General features: G+C 47.1%; 1 protein-coding gene across 1 annotated transcript in view; it reads right to left on the bottom strand.

Moving 5' to 3' along the window:
* Window positions 1-269: 269 nt before the first annotated feature.
* The window catches only part of SLC29A4 (solute carrier family 29 member 4), a 106739-nt gene continuing 91952 nt past the window's right edge, over window positions 270-15056 (bottom strand). Inside the window, exons 7-8 of the mRNA XM_053694279.1 lie at window positions 1752-1992; window positions 270-1481 (exon numbers count right to left, since the gene is read on the bottom strand). Coding sequence (XP_053550254.1) covers window positions 1339-1481; window positions 1752-1992 — 384 coding nt within the window. The 3' untranslated portion in view covers window positions 270-1338. The remainder of the gene's footprint in view (window positions 1482-1751; window positions 1993-15056) is intronic.

The raw sequence follows: 15056 nt of genomic DNA, 5'->3' as shown, positions 1-15056 counted from the left end.
CAAGGTTAAAAAAAGTCATACGCTCTACAAATAAAATCTTACTGAAATAATCTGTATCCTTCTGTCTGTTTTGTACCTTCCGAAATAAACTTATTAAAAAATGATTTGCAAAAATTGAATAAAGTCACATCCAAATAGTTTTCTTTTTTTTAGCTAAACAGCAGAGCAATTGGATTTACAGCTTTGATTCTTCCATTGTTCTACGGATTGCTCAGCCAGTACAAAGGTCTTAGGATTTTAGTGAGCAAAAGCGAATTGTTTTTAAGCAATTTAACCACACCATATTGTTTTATTAAATTAGCTTACAAAATAAAACTACAATTTTAGAGAGCAAAACACAGAATTTACAAAAATAATATCCGTTATCAGCCGTTAATAACATTACTAGAGTGTGATTTTAATCCATTGTGTCAAGTCCTTTTTCTTATTAATTTATGATCTGGTGAAGCAGTAGATCCTTGTAATAACCTCACCTCTGTCACCTGAAGAAATGACCAGTGACACATAAATACAAGCAGCACAGTCTATACCCTAGGTTAGGCCTACACTCCTCCGTCAATAGGTTAATGACTCAAGTTCCTATCCCAGATAATAATTTCACTGTAGGTCTGGACAAGCTCATGGTTCTGAGCACTTGAAGCCAGAGGGTTCTGATGTAAGTACCATGTGGCTAAAGCAAACAAGGACACTCGGGTGACGCACACAGTAACATTTATCAGCTGCAGTTTAAACAATACAAAACAGAGGTTACATTAAACAGAAGGTCCAGTCCGTACACAGAGACAGCACAACTTCTTTATCCATGTGTGCCGGATGCTCAGTTACATTAGAACCGAGGGGAGATCACACAACAGTCACACTCACAGCGTCATGGTATTCAGTTATTGTGTCGCTCTGTTGCATTAGTTAAGTCACTGTGTCCCCATGCAGCAAACACCCACAAATAACACTACGGTCTATGGTGCAGGGATGTTTATATTGTCCATTTCATACAAGAATATAGATATTAATATTAAACAGTAAACCCATCCTTCAGGATGTTTAGCTTTGGCAGATAATGTAGCTATAATATAAAGCAGCAGAACCGTACCAAAGCCACCTACAGGCAACAAGTTCCTCAATGTTCAGGCGGAACTAGCAGCTTCTTTTTGGGCAACAACCTTCAGTCTGTGCTAACCATCAAGCGTAGAGCACATCATCAGTGGAACATATTAAAGGATTTGGCACAATTTAGACCCCCTGGGGCCTCTATCTGGCAGTGAGAAAGATGTTGGCACTTGGTTCCTAGTTCATTGAACTGAACATTACAGTTCCAGCAAGTCTCATATTACTGGGCACTCAGTCGTGTGGTGTTAGGGAACTGTTATAGGTCTCTGTGTGAAGACAAATAATGTGAGACGTACTAGCAAGGCTGTAGGCAGCATAGGCTACTGAAGAGCCGAGTGTGAGACCGGTCATGTAGGAAACAGTCATTGTATTTCCTGCAAGATAAGAAGGGAAACGCTTAATACGATTATAGAGCAGAGATAAATGTCGTTATCTTTTTGTGACTGCTGTGTGCCCATCAGATGAAAACTAATTCATTAGGTAACAGAATTCCACCCTCTTTGTCCTGATAACTATGTGTGGTCATATACATCTGATTTAATTCTGTGCTTTATGAGACCTATTTCACCCATGCACTCTGTACTGGTACTGCCCATAACTGTAATCTGCATAATTATTCTTCTTGATGCCAAGAAATAGCATACCTGCCAGTTCCCGCTGATCAGGGCTGACTTGTCCAGCTGCTAGGATCATTGGTACACTGCCAAAGTAACCGTTACTGATTCCCATTAGTAGCGAGAAGATGCACGGCCAGGCTGGGTGACTAAATGTCGGTTTCCCACTTGGGTAGACACACATTATAAAGAGCGGAATAAACACCACGCGGATACTAGAGCAGATGAGAAGGTGACTACCATGCCAGTCATAGGGCAGAGCTGCCAGGATCTAGAAGGGAAAACAGGAAAATCTATAGGTCCACATACTGTTTGGAAAAGGTTGTGTCCGTTGGGTTTTGATTTATAAAAACAGAAATATTACACAGGTGCAGACATGTATTGTCTCCCACACAACTCTAGGAGACAATACATGTCTGCATGTGTGTAAGTGTAGGAGACAATACGTGTCTGCATGTGAGGGCGACAATACGTGTCTGCATGTGTGTAACTTTGGGAGACAATACGTGTCTGCATGTGTGTGTAACTTTGGGAGACAATATGTGTGTGTAAGTGTGGGAGACAATACGTGTCTGCATGTCTGCACGTGAGGGAGACAATACGTGTCTGCATGTGTGTAACTGTGGGAGACAATACGTGTCTGCATGTGTGTGTAAGTGTGGGAGACAATACGTGTCTGCATGTGTGTGTAAGTGTGGGAGACAATACGTGTCTGCATGTGTGTTAGTGTGGGAGACAATACGTGTCTGCATGTCTGCACGTGAGGGAGACAATACGTGTCTGCATGTGTGTAACTGTGGGAGACTATACGTGTCTGCATGTGTGTAAGTGTGGGAGACAATACGTGTCTGCATGTCTGCACGTGAGGGAGACAATACGTGTCTGCATGTGTGTAAGTGTGGGAGACAATACATGTCTGCATGTGTGTAAGTGTGGGAGACAATACGTGTCTGCATGTGTGTAACTTTGGGAGACAATACGTGTCTGCATGTGTGTGTAAGTGTGGGAGACAATACGTGTCTGCATGTGTGTAAGTGTGGGAGACAATACGTGTCTGCATGTGTGTAAGTGTGGGAGACAATACGTGTCTGCATGTCTGCACGTGAGGGAGACAATACGTGTCTGCATGTGTGTAACTGTGGGAGACTATACGTGTCTGCATGTGTGTAAGTGTGGGAGACTATACGTGTCTGCATGTGTGTAAGTGTGGGAGACAATACGTGTCTGCATGTCTGCACGTGAGGGAGACAATACGTGTCTGCATGTGTGTAAGTGTGGGAGACAATACGTGTCTGCACGTGAGGGAGACAATACGTGTCTGCATGTGTGTAAGTGTGGGAGACAATACGTGTCTGCACATGTGTAAGTGTGGGAGACAATACGTGTCTGCATGTGTGTAACTTTGGGAGACAATACGTGTCTGCATGTGTGTGTAAGTGTGGGAGACAATACGTGTCTGCATGTGTGTGTAAGTGTGGGAGACAATACGTGTCTGCATGTGTGTAAGTGTGGGAGACAATACGTGTCTGCATGTGTGTAAGTGTGGGAGACAATACGTGTCTGCATGTCTGCACGTGAGGGAGACAATACGTGTCTGCATGTGTGTAACTGTGGGAGACTATACGTGTCTGCATGTGTGTAACTGTGGGAGACTATACGTGTCTGCATGTGTGTAAGTGTGGGAGACAATACGTGTCTGCATGTGTGTAAGTGTGGGAGACAATACGTGTCTGCATGTGTGTAAGTGTGGGAGACAATACGTGTCTGCACATGTGTAAGTGTGTGAGACAATACATGTCTGCATGTGTGTAAGTGTGGGAGACAATACGTGTCTGCATGTGTGTAACTGGGAGACAATACATGTCTGCATGTGTGTGTAAGTGTGGGAGACAATACGTGTCTGCATGTGTGTGTAAGTGTGGGAGACAATACGTGTCTGCATGTGTGTTAGTGTGGGAGACAATACGTGTCTGCATGTCTGCACGTGAGGGAGACAATACGTGTCTGCATGTGTGTAAGTGTGGGAGACTATACGTGTCTGCACGTGAGGGAGACAATACGTGTCTGCATGTGTGTAAGTGTGGGAGACAATACGTGTCTGCATGTGTGTAAGTGAGGGAGACAATACGTGTTTGCACGTGAGGGAGACAATACATGTTTGCATGTGTGGGAGACAATACATGTCTGCATGTGTGTAAGTGTAGGAGACAATACGTGTCTGCATGTGTGTAAGTGTGGGAGACAATACGTGTCTGCACATGTGTAAGTGTGTGAGACAATACATGTCTGCATGTGTGTAAGTGTGGGAGACAATACGTGTCTGCATGTGTGTAAGTGTGGGAGACAATACGTGTCTGCATGTGTGTAAGTGTGGGAGACAATACGTGTCTGCACGTGAGGGAGACAATACGTGTCTGCATGTGTGTAAGTGTGGGAGACTATACGTGTCTGCACGTGAGGGAGACAATACGTGTCTGCATGTGTGTAAGTGTGGGAGACAATACGTGTCTGCATGTGTGTAAGTGTGGGAGACAATACATGTCTGCATGTGTGTAAGTGTGGGAGACAATACGTGTCTGTGTGTGTAAGTGTGGGAGACAATACGTGTCTGCACGTGAGGGAGACAATACGTGTCTGCATGTGTGTAAGTGTGGGAGACAATACGTGTCTGCACGTGAGGGAGACAATACGTGTCTGCATGTGTGTAAGTGTGGGAGACTATACGTGTCTGCACGTGAGGGAGACAATACGTGTCTGCATGTGTGTAAGTGTGGGAGACAATACGTGTCTGCATGTGTGTAAGTGTGGGAGACAATACATGTCTGCATGTGTGTAAGTGTGGGAGACAATACGTGTCTGTGTGTGTAAGTGTGGGAGACAATACGTGTCTGCACGTGAGGGAGACAATACGTGTCTGCACGTGAGGGAGACAATACATGTTTGCATGTGTGGGAGACAATACATGTCTGCATGTGTGTAAGTGTGGGAGACTACGTGTCTGCACGTGTGTAACTGTGGGAGACAATACATGTCTGTAAGTGTGGGAGACAATACATGTCTGCATGTGTGTAAGTGTGGGAGACAATACGTGTCTGCATGTGTGTAACTTTGGGAGACAATACGTGTCTGCATGTGTGTGTAAGTGTGGGAGACAATACGTGTCTGCATGTGTGTGTAAGTGTGGGAGACAATACGTGTCTGCATGTGTGTAAGTGTGGGAGACAATACGTGTCTGCATGTCTGCACGTGAGGGAGACAATACGTGTCTGCATGTCTGCACGTGAGGGAGACAATACGTGTCTGCATGTGTGTAAGTGTGGGAGACAATACGTGTCTGCATGTGTGTAAGTGTGGGAGACAATACGTGTCTGCATGTGTGTGTAAGTGTGGGAGACAATACGTGTCTGCATGTGTGTAAGTGTGGGAGACAATACGTGTCTGCATGTCTGCACGTGAGGGAGACAATACGTGTCTACATGTGTGTAAGTGTGTGAGACAATACGTGTCTGCATGTGTGTAAGTGTGGAAGACAATACGTGTCTGCATGTGTGTAAGTGTGGGAGACAATACATGTCTGCATATGTGTAAGTGTGTGAGACAATACGTGTCTACATGTGTGTAAGTGTGTGAGACAATTCGTGTCTACATGTGTGTAAGTGTGTGAGACAATAAGTGTCTGCATGTGTGTAAGTGTGGGAGACAATACGTGTCTGCATGTGTGTAAGTGTGTGAGACAATTCGTGTCTACATGTGTGTAAGTGTGTGAGACAATACGTGTCTGCATGTGTGTAAGTGTGGGAGACAATACGTGTCTGCACGTGTGTAACTGTGGGAGACAATACGTGTCTGCATGTGTGTAAGTGTGGAAGACAATACGTGTCTGCATGTGTGTAAGTGTGGGAGACAATGCGTGTCTGCATGTGAGGGAGACAATACGTGTCTGCATGTGTGGGAGACAATACGTGTCTGCATGTGTGGGAGACAATACGTGTCTGCATGTGTGTAAGTGAGGGAGACAATACATGTCTGCACATGAGGGAGACAATACGTGTCTGCACGTGAGGGAGACAATACATGTCTGCACGTGAGGGAGACAATACGTGTCTGCACGTGAGGGAGACAATACATGTTTGCATGTGTGGGAGACAATACATGTCTGCATGTGTGTAAGTGTGGGAGACTACGTGTCTGCACGTGTGTAAGTGTGGGAGACAATATGTGTCTGCATGTGTGTAACTGTGGGAGACAATACGTGTCTGCACGTGAGGGAGACAATACGTGTCTGCACGTGAGGGAGACAATACGTGTCTGCACGTGAGGGAGACAATACATGTTTGCATGTGTGGGAGACAATACATGTCTGCATGTGTGTAAGTGTGGGAGACTACGTGTCTGCACGTGTGTAAGTGTGGGAGACAATATGTGTCTGCATGTGTGTAACTGTGGGAGACAATACGTGTCTGCACGTGAGGGAGACAATACGTGTCTGCACGTGAGGGAGACAATACGTGTCTGCATGTGTGTAAGACAATATGTGTCTGCATGTGTGTAACTGTGGGAGACAATACGTGTCTGCATGTGTGTAACTGTGGGAGACAATACGTGTCTGCACGTGAGGGAGACAATACGTGTCTGCACGTGAGGGAGACAATACGTGTCTGTATGTGTGTAAGTGTGTGAGACAATACGTGTCTGTATGTGTGTAAGACAATACGTGTCTGCATGTGTGTAAGTGTGGGAGACAATACGTGTCTGCATGTGTGTAAGTGTGGGAGACAATACGTGTCTGCATGTGTGTAACTGTGGGAGACAATACGTGTCTGTATGTGTGTAAGTGTGGGAGACAATACGTGTCTGCATGTGTGTAACTGTGGGAGACAATACGTGTCTGCATGTGTGTAAGTGTGGGAGACAATATGTGTCTGCATGTGTGTAACTGTGGGAGACAATACGTGTCTGCATGTGTGTAACTGTGGGAGACAATACGTGTCTGCACGTGAGGGAGACAATACGTGTCTGCACGTGAGGGAGACAATACGTGTCTGTATGTGTGTAAGTGTGGGAGACAATACGTGTCTGCATGTGTGTAACTGTGGGAGACAATACGTGTCTGCATGTGTGTAAGTGTGGGAGACAATATGTGTCTGCATGTGTGTAACTGTGGGAGACAATACGTGTCTGCATGTGTGTAACTGTGGGAGACAATACGTGTCTGCACGTGAGGGAGACAATACGTGTCTGCACGTGAGGGAGACAATACGTGTCTGCACGTGAGGGAGACAATACGTGTCTGCACGTGTGTAAGTGTGTGAGACAATACGTGTCTGCATGTGAGGGAGACAATACGTGTCTGCACGTGAGGGAGACAATACGTGTCTGCACGTGTGTAAGTGTGTGAGACAATACGTGTCTGCACGTGAGGGAGACAATACGTGTCTGCACGTGAGGGAGACAATACGTGTCTGCATGTGTGTAAGTGTGGAAGACAATACGTGTCTGCACGTGAGGGAGACAATACATGTCTGCACGTGTGTAAGTGTGTGAGACAATACGTGTCTGCATGTGTGTAAGTGTGGAAGACAATACGTGTCTGCATGTGTGTAAGTGTGGGAGACAATGCGTGTATGCATGTGAGGGAGACAATACGTGTCTGCATGTGTGGGAGACAATACGTGTCTGCATGTGTGGGAGACAATATGTGTCTGCATGTGTGTAAGTGTGGGAGACAATACGTGTCTGCACATGAGGGAGACAATACATGTCTGCACGTGAGGGAGACAATACGTGTCTGCACATGAGGGAGACAATACGTGTCTGCACGTGAGGGAGACAATACGTGTCTGCACGTGAGGGAGACAATACGTGTCTGCATGTGTGTAAGTGTGGGAGACAATACGTGTCTGCACGTGAGGGAGACAATATGTGTCTGCATGTGTGTAAGTGGGAGACAATACGTGTCTGCACGTGAGGGAGACAATACGTGTCTGCACGTGAGGGAGACAATACGTGTCTGCACGTGAGGGAGACAATACGTGTCTGCACGTGAGGGAGACAATACGTGTCTGTATGTGTGTAAGTGTGTGAGACAATACGTGTCTGTATGTGTGTAAGTGTGGTAGACAATACGTGTCTGCATGTGTGCAACTGTGGGAGACAATACGTGTCTGCATGTGTGTAAGTGTGGGAGACAATATGTGTCTGCATGTGTGTAACTGTGGGAGACAATACGTGTCTGCACATGAGGGAGACAATACATGTCTGCACGTGAGGGAGACAATACGTGTCTGCACATGAGGGAGACAATACGTGTCTGCACATGAGGGAGACAATACGTGTCTGCACGTGAGGGAGACAATACGTGTCTGCACGTGAGGGAGACAATACGTGTCTGCATGTGTGTAAGTGTGGGAGACAATACGTGTCTGCACGTGAGGGAGACAATATGTGTCTGCATGTGTGTAAGTGGGAGACAATACGTGTCTGCACATGTGTAAGTGTGGGAGACAATATGTGTCTGCATGTGAGGGAGACAATACGTGTCTGCACGTGAGGGAGACAATACGTGTCTGCACGTGAGGGAGACAATACGTGTCTGCACATGAGGGAGACAATACGTGTCTGCACGTGAGGGAGACAATACGTGTCTGCACGTGAGGGAGACAATACGTGTCTGCATGTGTGTAAGTGTGGGAGACAATATGTGTCTGCATGTGTGTAACTGTGGGAGACAATACGTGTCTGCATGTGTGTAACTGTGGGAGACAATACGTGTCTGCACGTGAGGGAGACAATACGTGTCTGCACGTGAGGGAGACAATACGTGTCTGTATGTGTGTAAGTGTGTGAGACAATACGTGTCTGTATGTGTGTAAGTGTGGTAGACAATACGTGTCTGCATGTGTGTAAGTGTGGTAGACAATATGTGTCTGCATGTGTGTAACTGTGGGAGACAATACGTGTCTGCATGTGTGTAACTGTGGGAGACAATACGTGTCTGCACATGAGGGAGACAATACGTGTCTGTATGTGTGTAAGTGTGTGAGACAATACGTGTCTGTATGTGTGTAACTGTGGGAGACAATACGTGTCTGCACGTGTGTAACTGTGTGGGAGACAATACGTGTCTGCACGTGTGTAACTGTGTGGGAGACAATACGTGTCTGCACGTGTGTAACTGTGTGGGAGACAATACGTGTCTGCACGTGAGGGAGACAATACGTGTCTGCATGTGTGTAAGTGTGGGAGACAATACGTGTCTGCACGTGTGTAACTGTGGGAGACAATATGTGCGTGTGTAACTGTGGGAGACAATACGTGTGTGTGTAACTGTGGGAGACAATACGTGTCTGCACGTGTGTAAGTGTGGGAAACAATACGTGTCTGCACGTGTGTAACTGTGGGAGACAATACGTGTCTGCACGTGTGTAACTGTGGGAGACAATACGTGTCTGCACGTGTGTAACTGTGGGAGACAATACGTGTCTGCATGTGTGTAAGTGTGGGAGACAATACGTGTCTGCACGTGTGTAAGTGTGGGAAACAATATGTGTCTGCACGTGTGTAACTGTGGGAGACAATATGTGCGTGTGTAACTGTGGGAGACAATACGTGTCTGCACGTGTGTAACTGTGGGAAACAATACGTGTCTGCACGTGTGTAACTGTGGGAGACAATACGTGTCTGCACGTGTGTAACTGTGGGAGACAATACGTGTCTGCACGTGTGTAAGTGTGGGAGACAATACGTGTCTGCACGTGTGTAACTGTGGGAGACAATACGTGTCTGCACGTGTGTAAGTGTGGGAGACAATACGTGTCTGCACGTGTGTAAGTGTGGGAAACAATATGTGTCTGCACGTGTGTCACTGTGGGAGACAATATGTGCGTGTGTAACTGTGGGAGACAATACGTGTCTGCATGTGTGTAAGTGTGGGAGACAATACGTGTCTGCACGTGTGTAACTGTGGGAGACAATACGTGTCTGCACGTGTGTAACTGTGGGAGACAATACGTGTCTGCACGTGTGTAAGTGTGGGAGACAATACGTGTCTGCACGTGTGTAAGTGTGGGAAACAATATGTGTCTGCACGTGTGTAACTGTGGGAGACAATATGTGCGTGTGTAACTGTGGGAAACAATATGTGTCTGCACGTGTGTAACTGTGGGAGACAATATGTGCGTGTGCAACTGTGGGAGACAATATGTGCGTGTGTAAGTGTGGGAGACAATACATGTCTGCATGTGTGTAAGTGTGGGAAACAATACATGTCTGCACGTGAGGGAGACAATACGTGTCTGCATGTGTGTAAGTGGGAGACAATACGTGTCTGCACGTGTGTAACTGGGAGACAATACGTGTCTGCACGTGTGTAAGTGTGGGAGACAATACGTGTCTGCACGTGTGTAACTGTGGGAGACAATACGTGTCTGCATGTGTGTAACTGTGGGAGACAATACGTGTCTGCATGTGTGTAACTGTGGGAGACAATACGTGTCTGCATGTGTGTAAGACAATACGTGTCTGCACGTGTGTAACTGTGGGAGACAATATGTGCGTGTGTAACTGTGGGAGACAATACGTGTCTGCACGTGTGTAAGTGTGGGAAACAATACGTGTCTGCACGTGTGTAACTGTGGGAGACAATACGTGTCTGCACGTGTGTAACTGTGGGAGACAATACGTGTCTGCATGTGTGTAAGTGTGGGAGACAATACGTGTCTGCACGTGTGTAAGTGTGGGAAACAATATGTGTCTGCACGTGTGTAACTGTGGGAGACCATACGTGTCTGCACGTGTGTAACTGTGGGAGACAATATGTGCGTGTGTAAGTGTGGGAGACAATACGTGTCTGCACGTGTGTAACTGTGGGAGACAATACGTGTCTGCACGTGTGTAAGTGTGGGAGACAATACGTGTATGCATGTGTGTAAGTGTGGGAGACAATGCGTGTATGCATGTGAGGGAGACAATATGTGCCTGCATGTGTGTAATTGTGGGAGACAATACATGTCTGCGCATGTGTAAGTGTGGGAGACTATACGTGTCTGCACCTGTGTAACTGTGGGAGACAATACGTGTCTGCACCTGTGTAACTGTGGGAGACAATACGTGTCTGCACCTGTGTAATTGTGAGAGACAATACGTGTCTGCAAGTGTGTAGGTGTGGGAGACAATACGTGTCTGCAACTCTGTGAAACAATACGTGTCTGCAAGTGTGTAAGACAATATGTGCCTGTGCAAGTGTGGGAGACAATACGTGTATGCGCATGTGTAAGTGTGGGAGACAATACGTGCTTGTGTAAGTGTGGGAGACAATACGTGTCTGCACCTGTGTAACTGTGAGAGGCAATATGTGTCTGAAACTCTGTGAAACAATACGTGTCTGCACAAGTGTGAGAGAATAAGTGTATGCGCATGTGTAAGTGTTGGAGCCAATACGTGTCTGCATGTCTGCAAGTGTGGGAGACAATACATGTCTGCAAGTGTGGGAGACAATACGTGTCTGCACCTGTGTAACTGTGAGAGGCAATACGTGTCTGCACAAGTGTGAGAGAATAAGTGTATGCGCATGTGTAAGTGTGGGAGACAATATGTGTCTGCACGTGTGTAACTGTGGGAGACAATACGGGTCTGCATGTGTGTAAGTGAGGGAGACAATACGTGTCTGCACGTGTGTAACTGTGGGAGACAATACGGGTCTGCATGTGTGCAAGTGTGGGAGACAATACGTGTGCAAGTGTGGGATACAATATGTGTCTGCACGTGTGTAACTATGAGAGACAATATGTGTCTGCATGTGTGTAAGTGAGGGAGACAATATGTGTGCATGTGTGTAAGTGAGGGAGACAATACGGGTCTGCAACTCTGAAACAATACGTGGCTGCACGTGTGTGAGACAATAAGTGTATGCGCATGTGCAAGTGTGGGAGACAATACGTGCTTGTGTAAGTGTGGGAGACAATATGTGTCTGCACCTGTGTAACTGTGAGAGGCAATACGTGTCTGCAACTCTGTGAAACAATACGTGTCTGCACAAGTGTGAGAGAATAAGTGTATGCGCATGTGTAAGTGTTGGAGCCAATACGTGACTGCATGTGTGCAAGTGTGGGAGACAATACGTGTCTGCAAGTGTGGGAGACAATACGTGTCTGCAAGTGTGGGAGACAATACGTGTCTGCAAGTGTGGGAGACAATACGTGTCTGCAAGTGTGGGAGACCATATGTGTCTGCACATGTGTAACTATGAGAGACAACAATACGTGTCTGCAACTCTGTGAAACAATACGTGTCTGCACAAGTGTGAGAGAATAAGTGTATGCACATGTGTAAGTGTGGGAGACAATACCTGTGCAAGTGTGGGAGACAATACGTGTCTGCACGTGTGTAACTGTGAGAGAAAATACACGTGTGTAAGTGTGGGAGACAATACACGTGTGTAAGTGTGGGAGACAATACCTGTGCAAGTGTTGGAGCCAATACGTGTCTGCATGTGTGCAAGTGTGGGAGACAATACGTGTCTGCAAGTGTGGGAGACAATATGTGTCTGCACATGTGTAACTATGAGAGACAATACGTGTCTGCAACTCTGTGAAACAATACGTGTCTGCACGTGTGTGAGACAATAAGTGTATGCGCATGTGTAAGTGTGGGAGACAATACACGTGTGTAAGTGTGGGAGACAATACCTGTGCAAGTGTGGGAGACAATACGTGTCTTCACGTGTGTAACTGTGAGAGACAATACACGTGTGTAAGTGTGGGAGACAATACACGTGGGTAAGTGTGAGAGACACTACACGTGGGTAAGTGTGAGAGACACTACACGTTGGTAAGTGTGAGAGACACTACACGTGGGTAAGTGTGAGAGACACTACACGTGGGTAAGTGTGGGAGACACTACACGTGGGTAAGTGTGGGAGACACTACACGTGGGTAAGTGTGAGAGACACTACACGTGGGTAAGTGTGAGAGACACTACACGTGGGTAAGTGTGAGAGACACTACACGTGGGTAAGTGTGAGAGACACTACACGTGGGTAAGTGTGAGAGACACTACACGTGGGTAAGTGTGAGAGACACTACACGTGGGTAAGTGTGGGAGACACTACACGTGGGTAAGTGTGGGAGACACTACACGTGGGTAAGTGTGGGAGACACTACACGTGGGTAAGTGTGGGAGACACTACACGTGGGTAAGTGTGGGAGACACTACACGTGGGTAAGTGTGGGAGACACTACACCTGTGCAAGTGTGGGAGACACTACACCTGTGCAAGTGTGGGAGACACTACACCTGTGCAAGTGTGGGAGACAATACCTGTGCAAGTGTGGGAGACAATACCTGTGCGAGTGTGGGAGAAAATACGTGTCTGCACGTGTGTAACTGTGAGAGACAACACACGTGTGTAACTGTGAGAGACAACACACGTGTGTAAGTGTGGGAGACAATACCTGTGCAAGTGTGGGAGACAATACGTGTCTGCACGTGTGTAACTGTGGGAGACAACACACGTGTGCAAGTGTGGGAGACAACACACGTGTGCAAGTGTGGGAGACAACACACGTGTGCAAGTGTGGGAGACAACACACGTGTGCAAGTGTGGGAGACAACACACGTGTGCAAGTGTGGGAGACAACACACGTGTGCAAGTGTGGGAGACAACACACGTGTGCAAGTGTGGGAGACAATACGTGTCTGCACGTGTGTAACTGTGGGAGACAACACACGTGTGCAAGTGTGAGAGACAACACACGTGTGCAAGTGTGAGAGACAACACACGTGTGTAAGTGTGGGAGACAATACCTGTGCAAGTGTGGGAGACAATACGTGTCTGCACGTGTGTAACTGTGGGAGACAACACACGTGTGCAAGTGTGGGAGACAACACACGTGTGCAAGTGTGGGAGACAACACACGTGTGCAAGTGTGGGAGACAACACACGTGTGCAAGTGTGGGAGACAACACACGTGTGCAAGTGTGGGAGACAACACACGTGTGCAAGTGTGGGAGACAATACGTGTCTGCACGTGTGTAACTGTGAGAGACAACACACGTGTGTAACTGTGAGAGACAACACACGTGTGTAACTGTGAGAGACAACACACGTGTGTAACTGTGAGAGACAACACACGTGTGCAAGTGTGGGAGACAATACGTGTCTGCACGTGTGTGAGACAATACACGTGTGTAAGTGTGGGAGACAATACCTGTGCGAGTGTGGGAGAAAATACGTGTCTGCACGTGTGTAACTGTGAGAGACAACACACGTGTGTAAGTGTGGGAGACAATACACCTGTGCAAGTGTGGGAGACAATACCTGTGCAAGTGTGGGAGACAATACGTGTCTGCACATGTGTAACTGTGGGAGACAACACACGTGTGCAAGTGTGGGAGACAACACACGTGTGCAAGTGTGGGAGACAATACGTGTCTGCACGTGTGTAACTGTGAGAGACAACACACGTGTGTAACTGTGAGAGACAACACACGTGTGTAACTGTGAGAGACAACACACGTGTGTAACTGTGAGAGACAACACACGTGTGTAACTGTGAGAGACAACACACGTGTGCAAGTGTGGGAGACAATACGTGTCTGCACGTGTGTAAGTGTGGGAGACAATACACGTGTGTAAGTGTGGGAGACAATACCTGTGCGAGTGTGGGAGAAAATACGTGTCTGCACGTGTGTAACTGTGAGAGACAACACACGTGTGTAAGTGTGGGAGACAATACACCTGTGCAAGTGTGGGAGACAATACACCTGTGCAAGTGTGGGAGACAATACCTGTGCAAGTGTGGGAGACAATACGTGTCTACACGTGTGCAAGTGTGGGAGACAACACACGTGTGCAAGTGTGGGAGACAACACACGTGTGCAAGTGTGGGAGACAACACACGTGTGCAAGTGTGGGAGACAACACACGTGTGCAAGTGTGGGAGACAATACGTGTCTGCACGTGTGTAACTGTGAGAGACAACACACGTGTGTAACTGTGAGAGACAACACACGTGTGTAACTGTGAGAGACAACACACGTGTGTAAGTGTGGGAGACAACACACGTGTGTAACTGTGAGAGACAACACACGTGTGTAACTGTGAGAGACAACACACGTGTGTAACTGTGGGAGACAACACACGTGTGCAAGTGTGGGAGACAATACGTGTCTGCACGTGTGTAACTGTGGGAGACAACACACGTGTGCAAGTGTGGGAGACAACACACGTGTGCAAGTGTGGGAGACAATACGTGTCTGCACGTGTGTAAGTGTGGGAGACAACACACGTGTGCAAGTGTGGGAGACAACACACGTGTGCAAGTGTGGGAGACAACAC

The sequence above is a fragment of the Bombina bombina genome, chromosome 11 (genome assembly GCF_027579735.1).
Source record: "Bombina bombina isolate aBomBom1 chromosome 11, aBomBom1.pri, whole genome shotgun sequence".
Taxonomy (NCBI): Eukaryota; Metazoa; Chordata; class Amphibia; order Anura; family Bombinatoridae; genus Bombina; species Bombina bombina.
The sequence above is the reverse complement of the archived record's forward strand: the minus strand, read 5'-3'. Positions and strand labels throughout refer to the sequence as shown.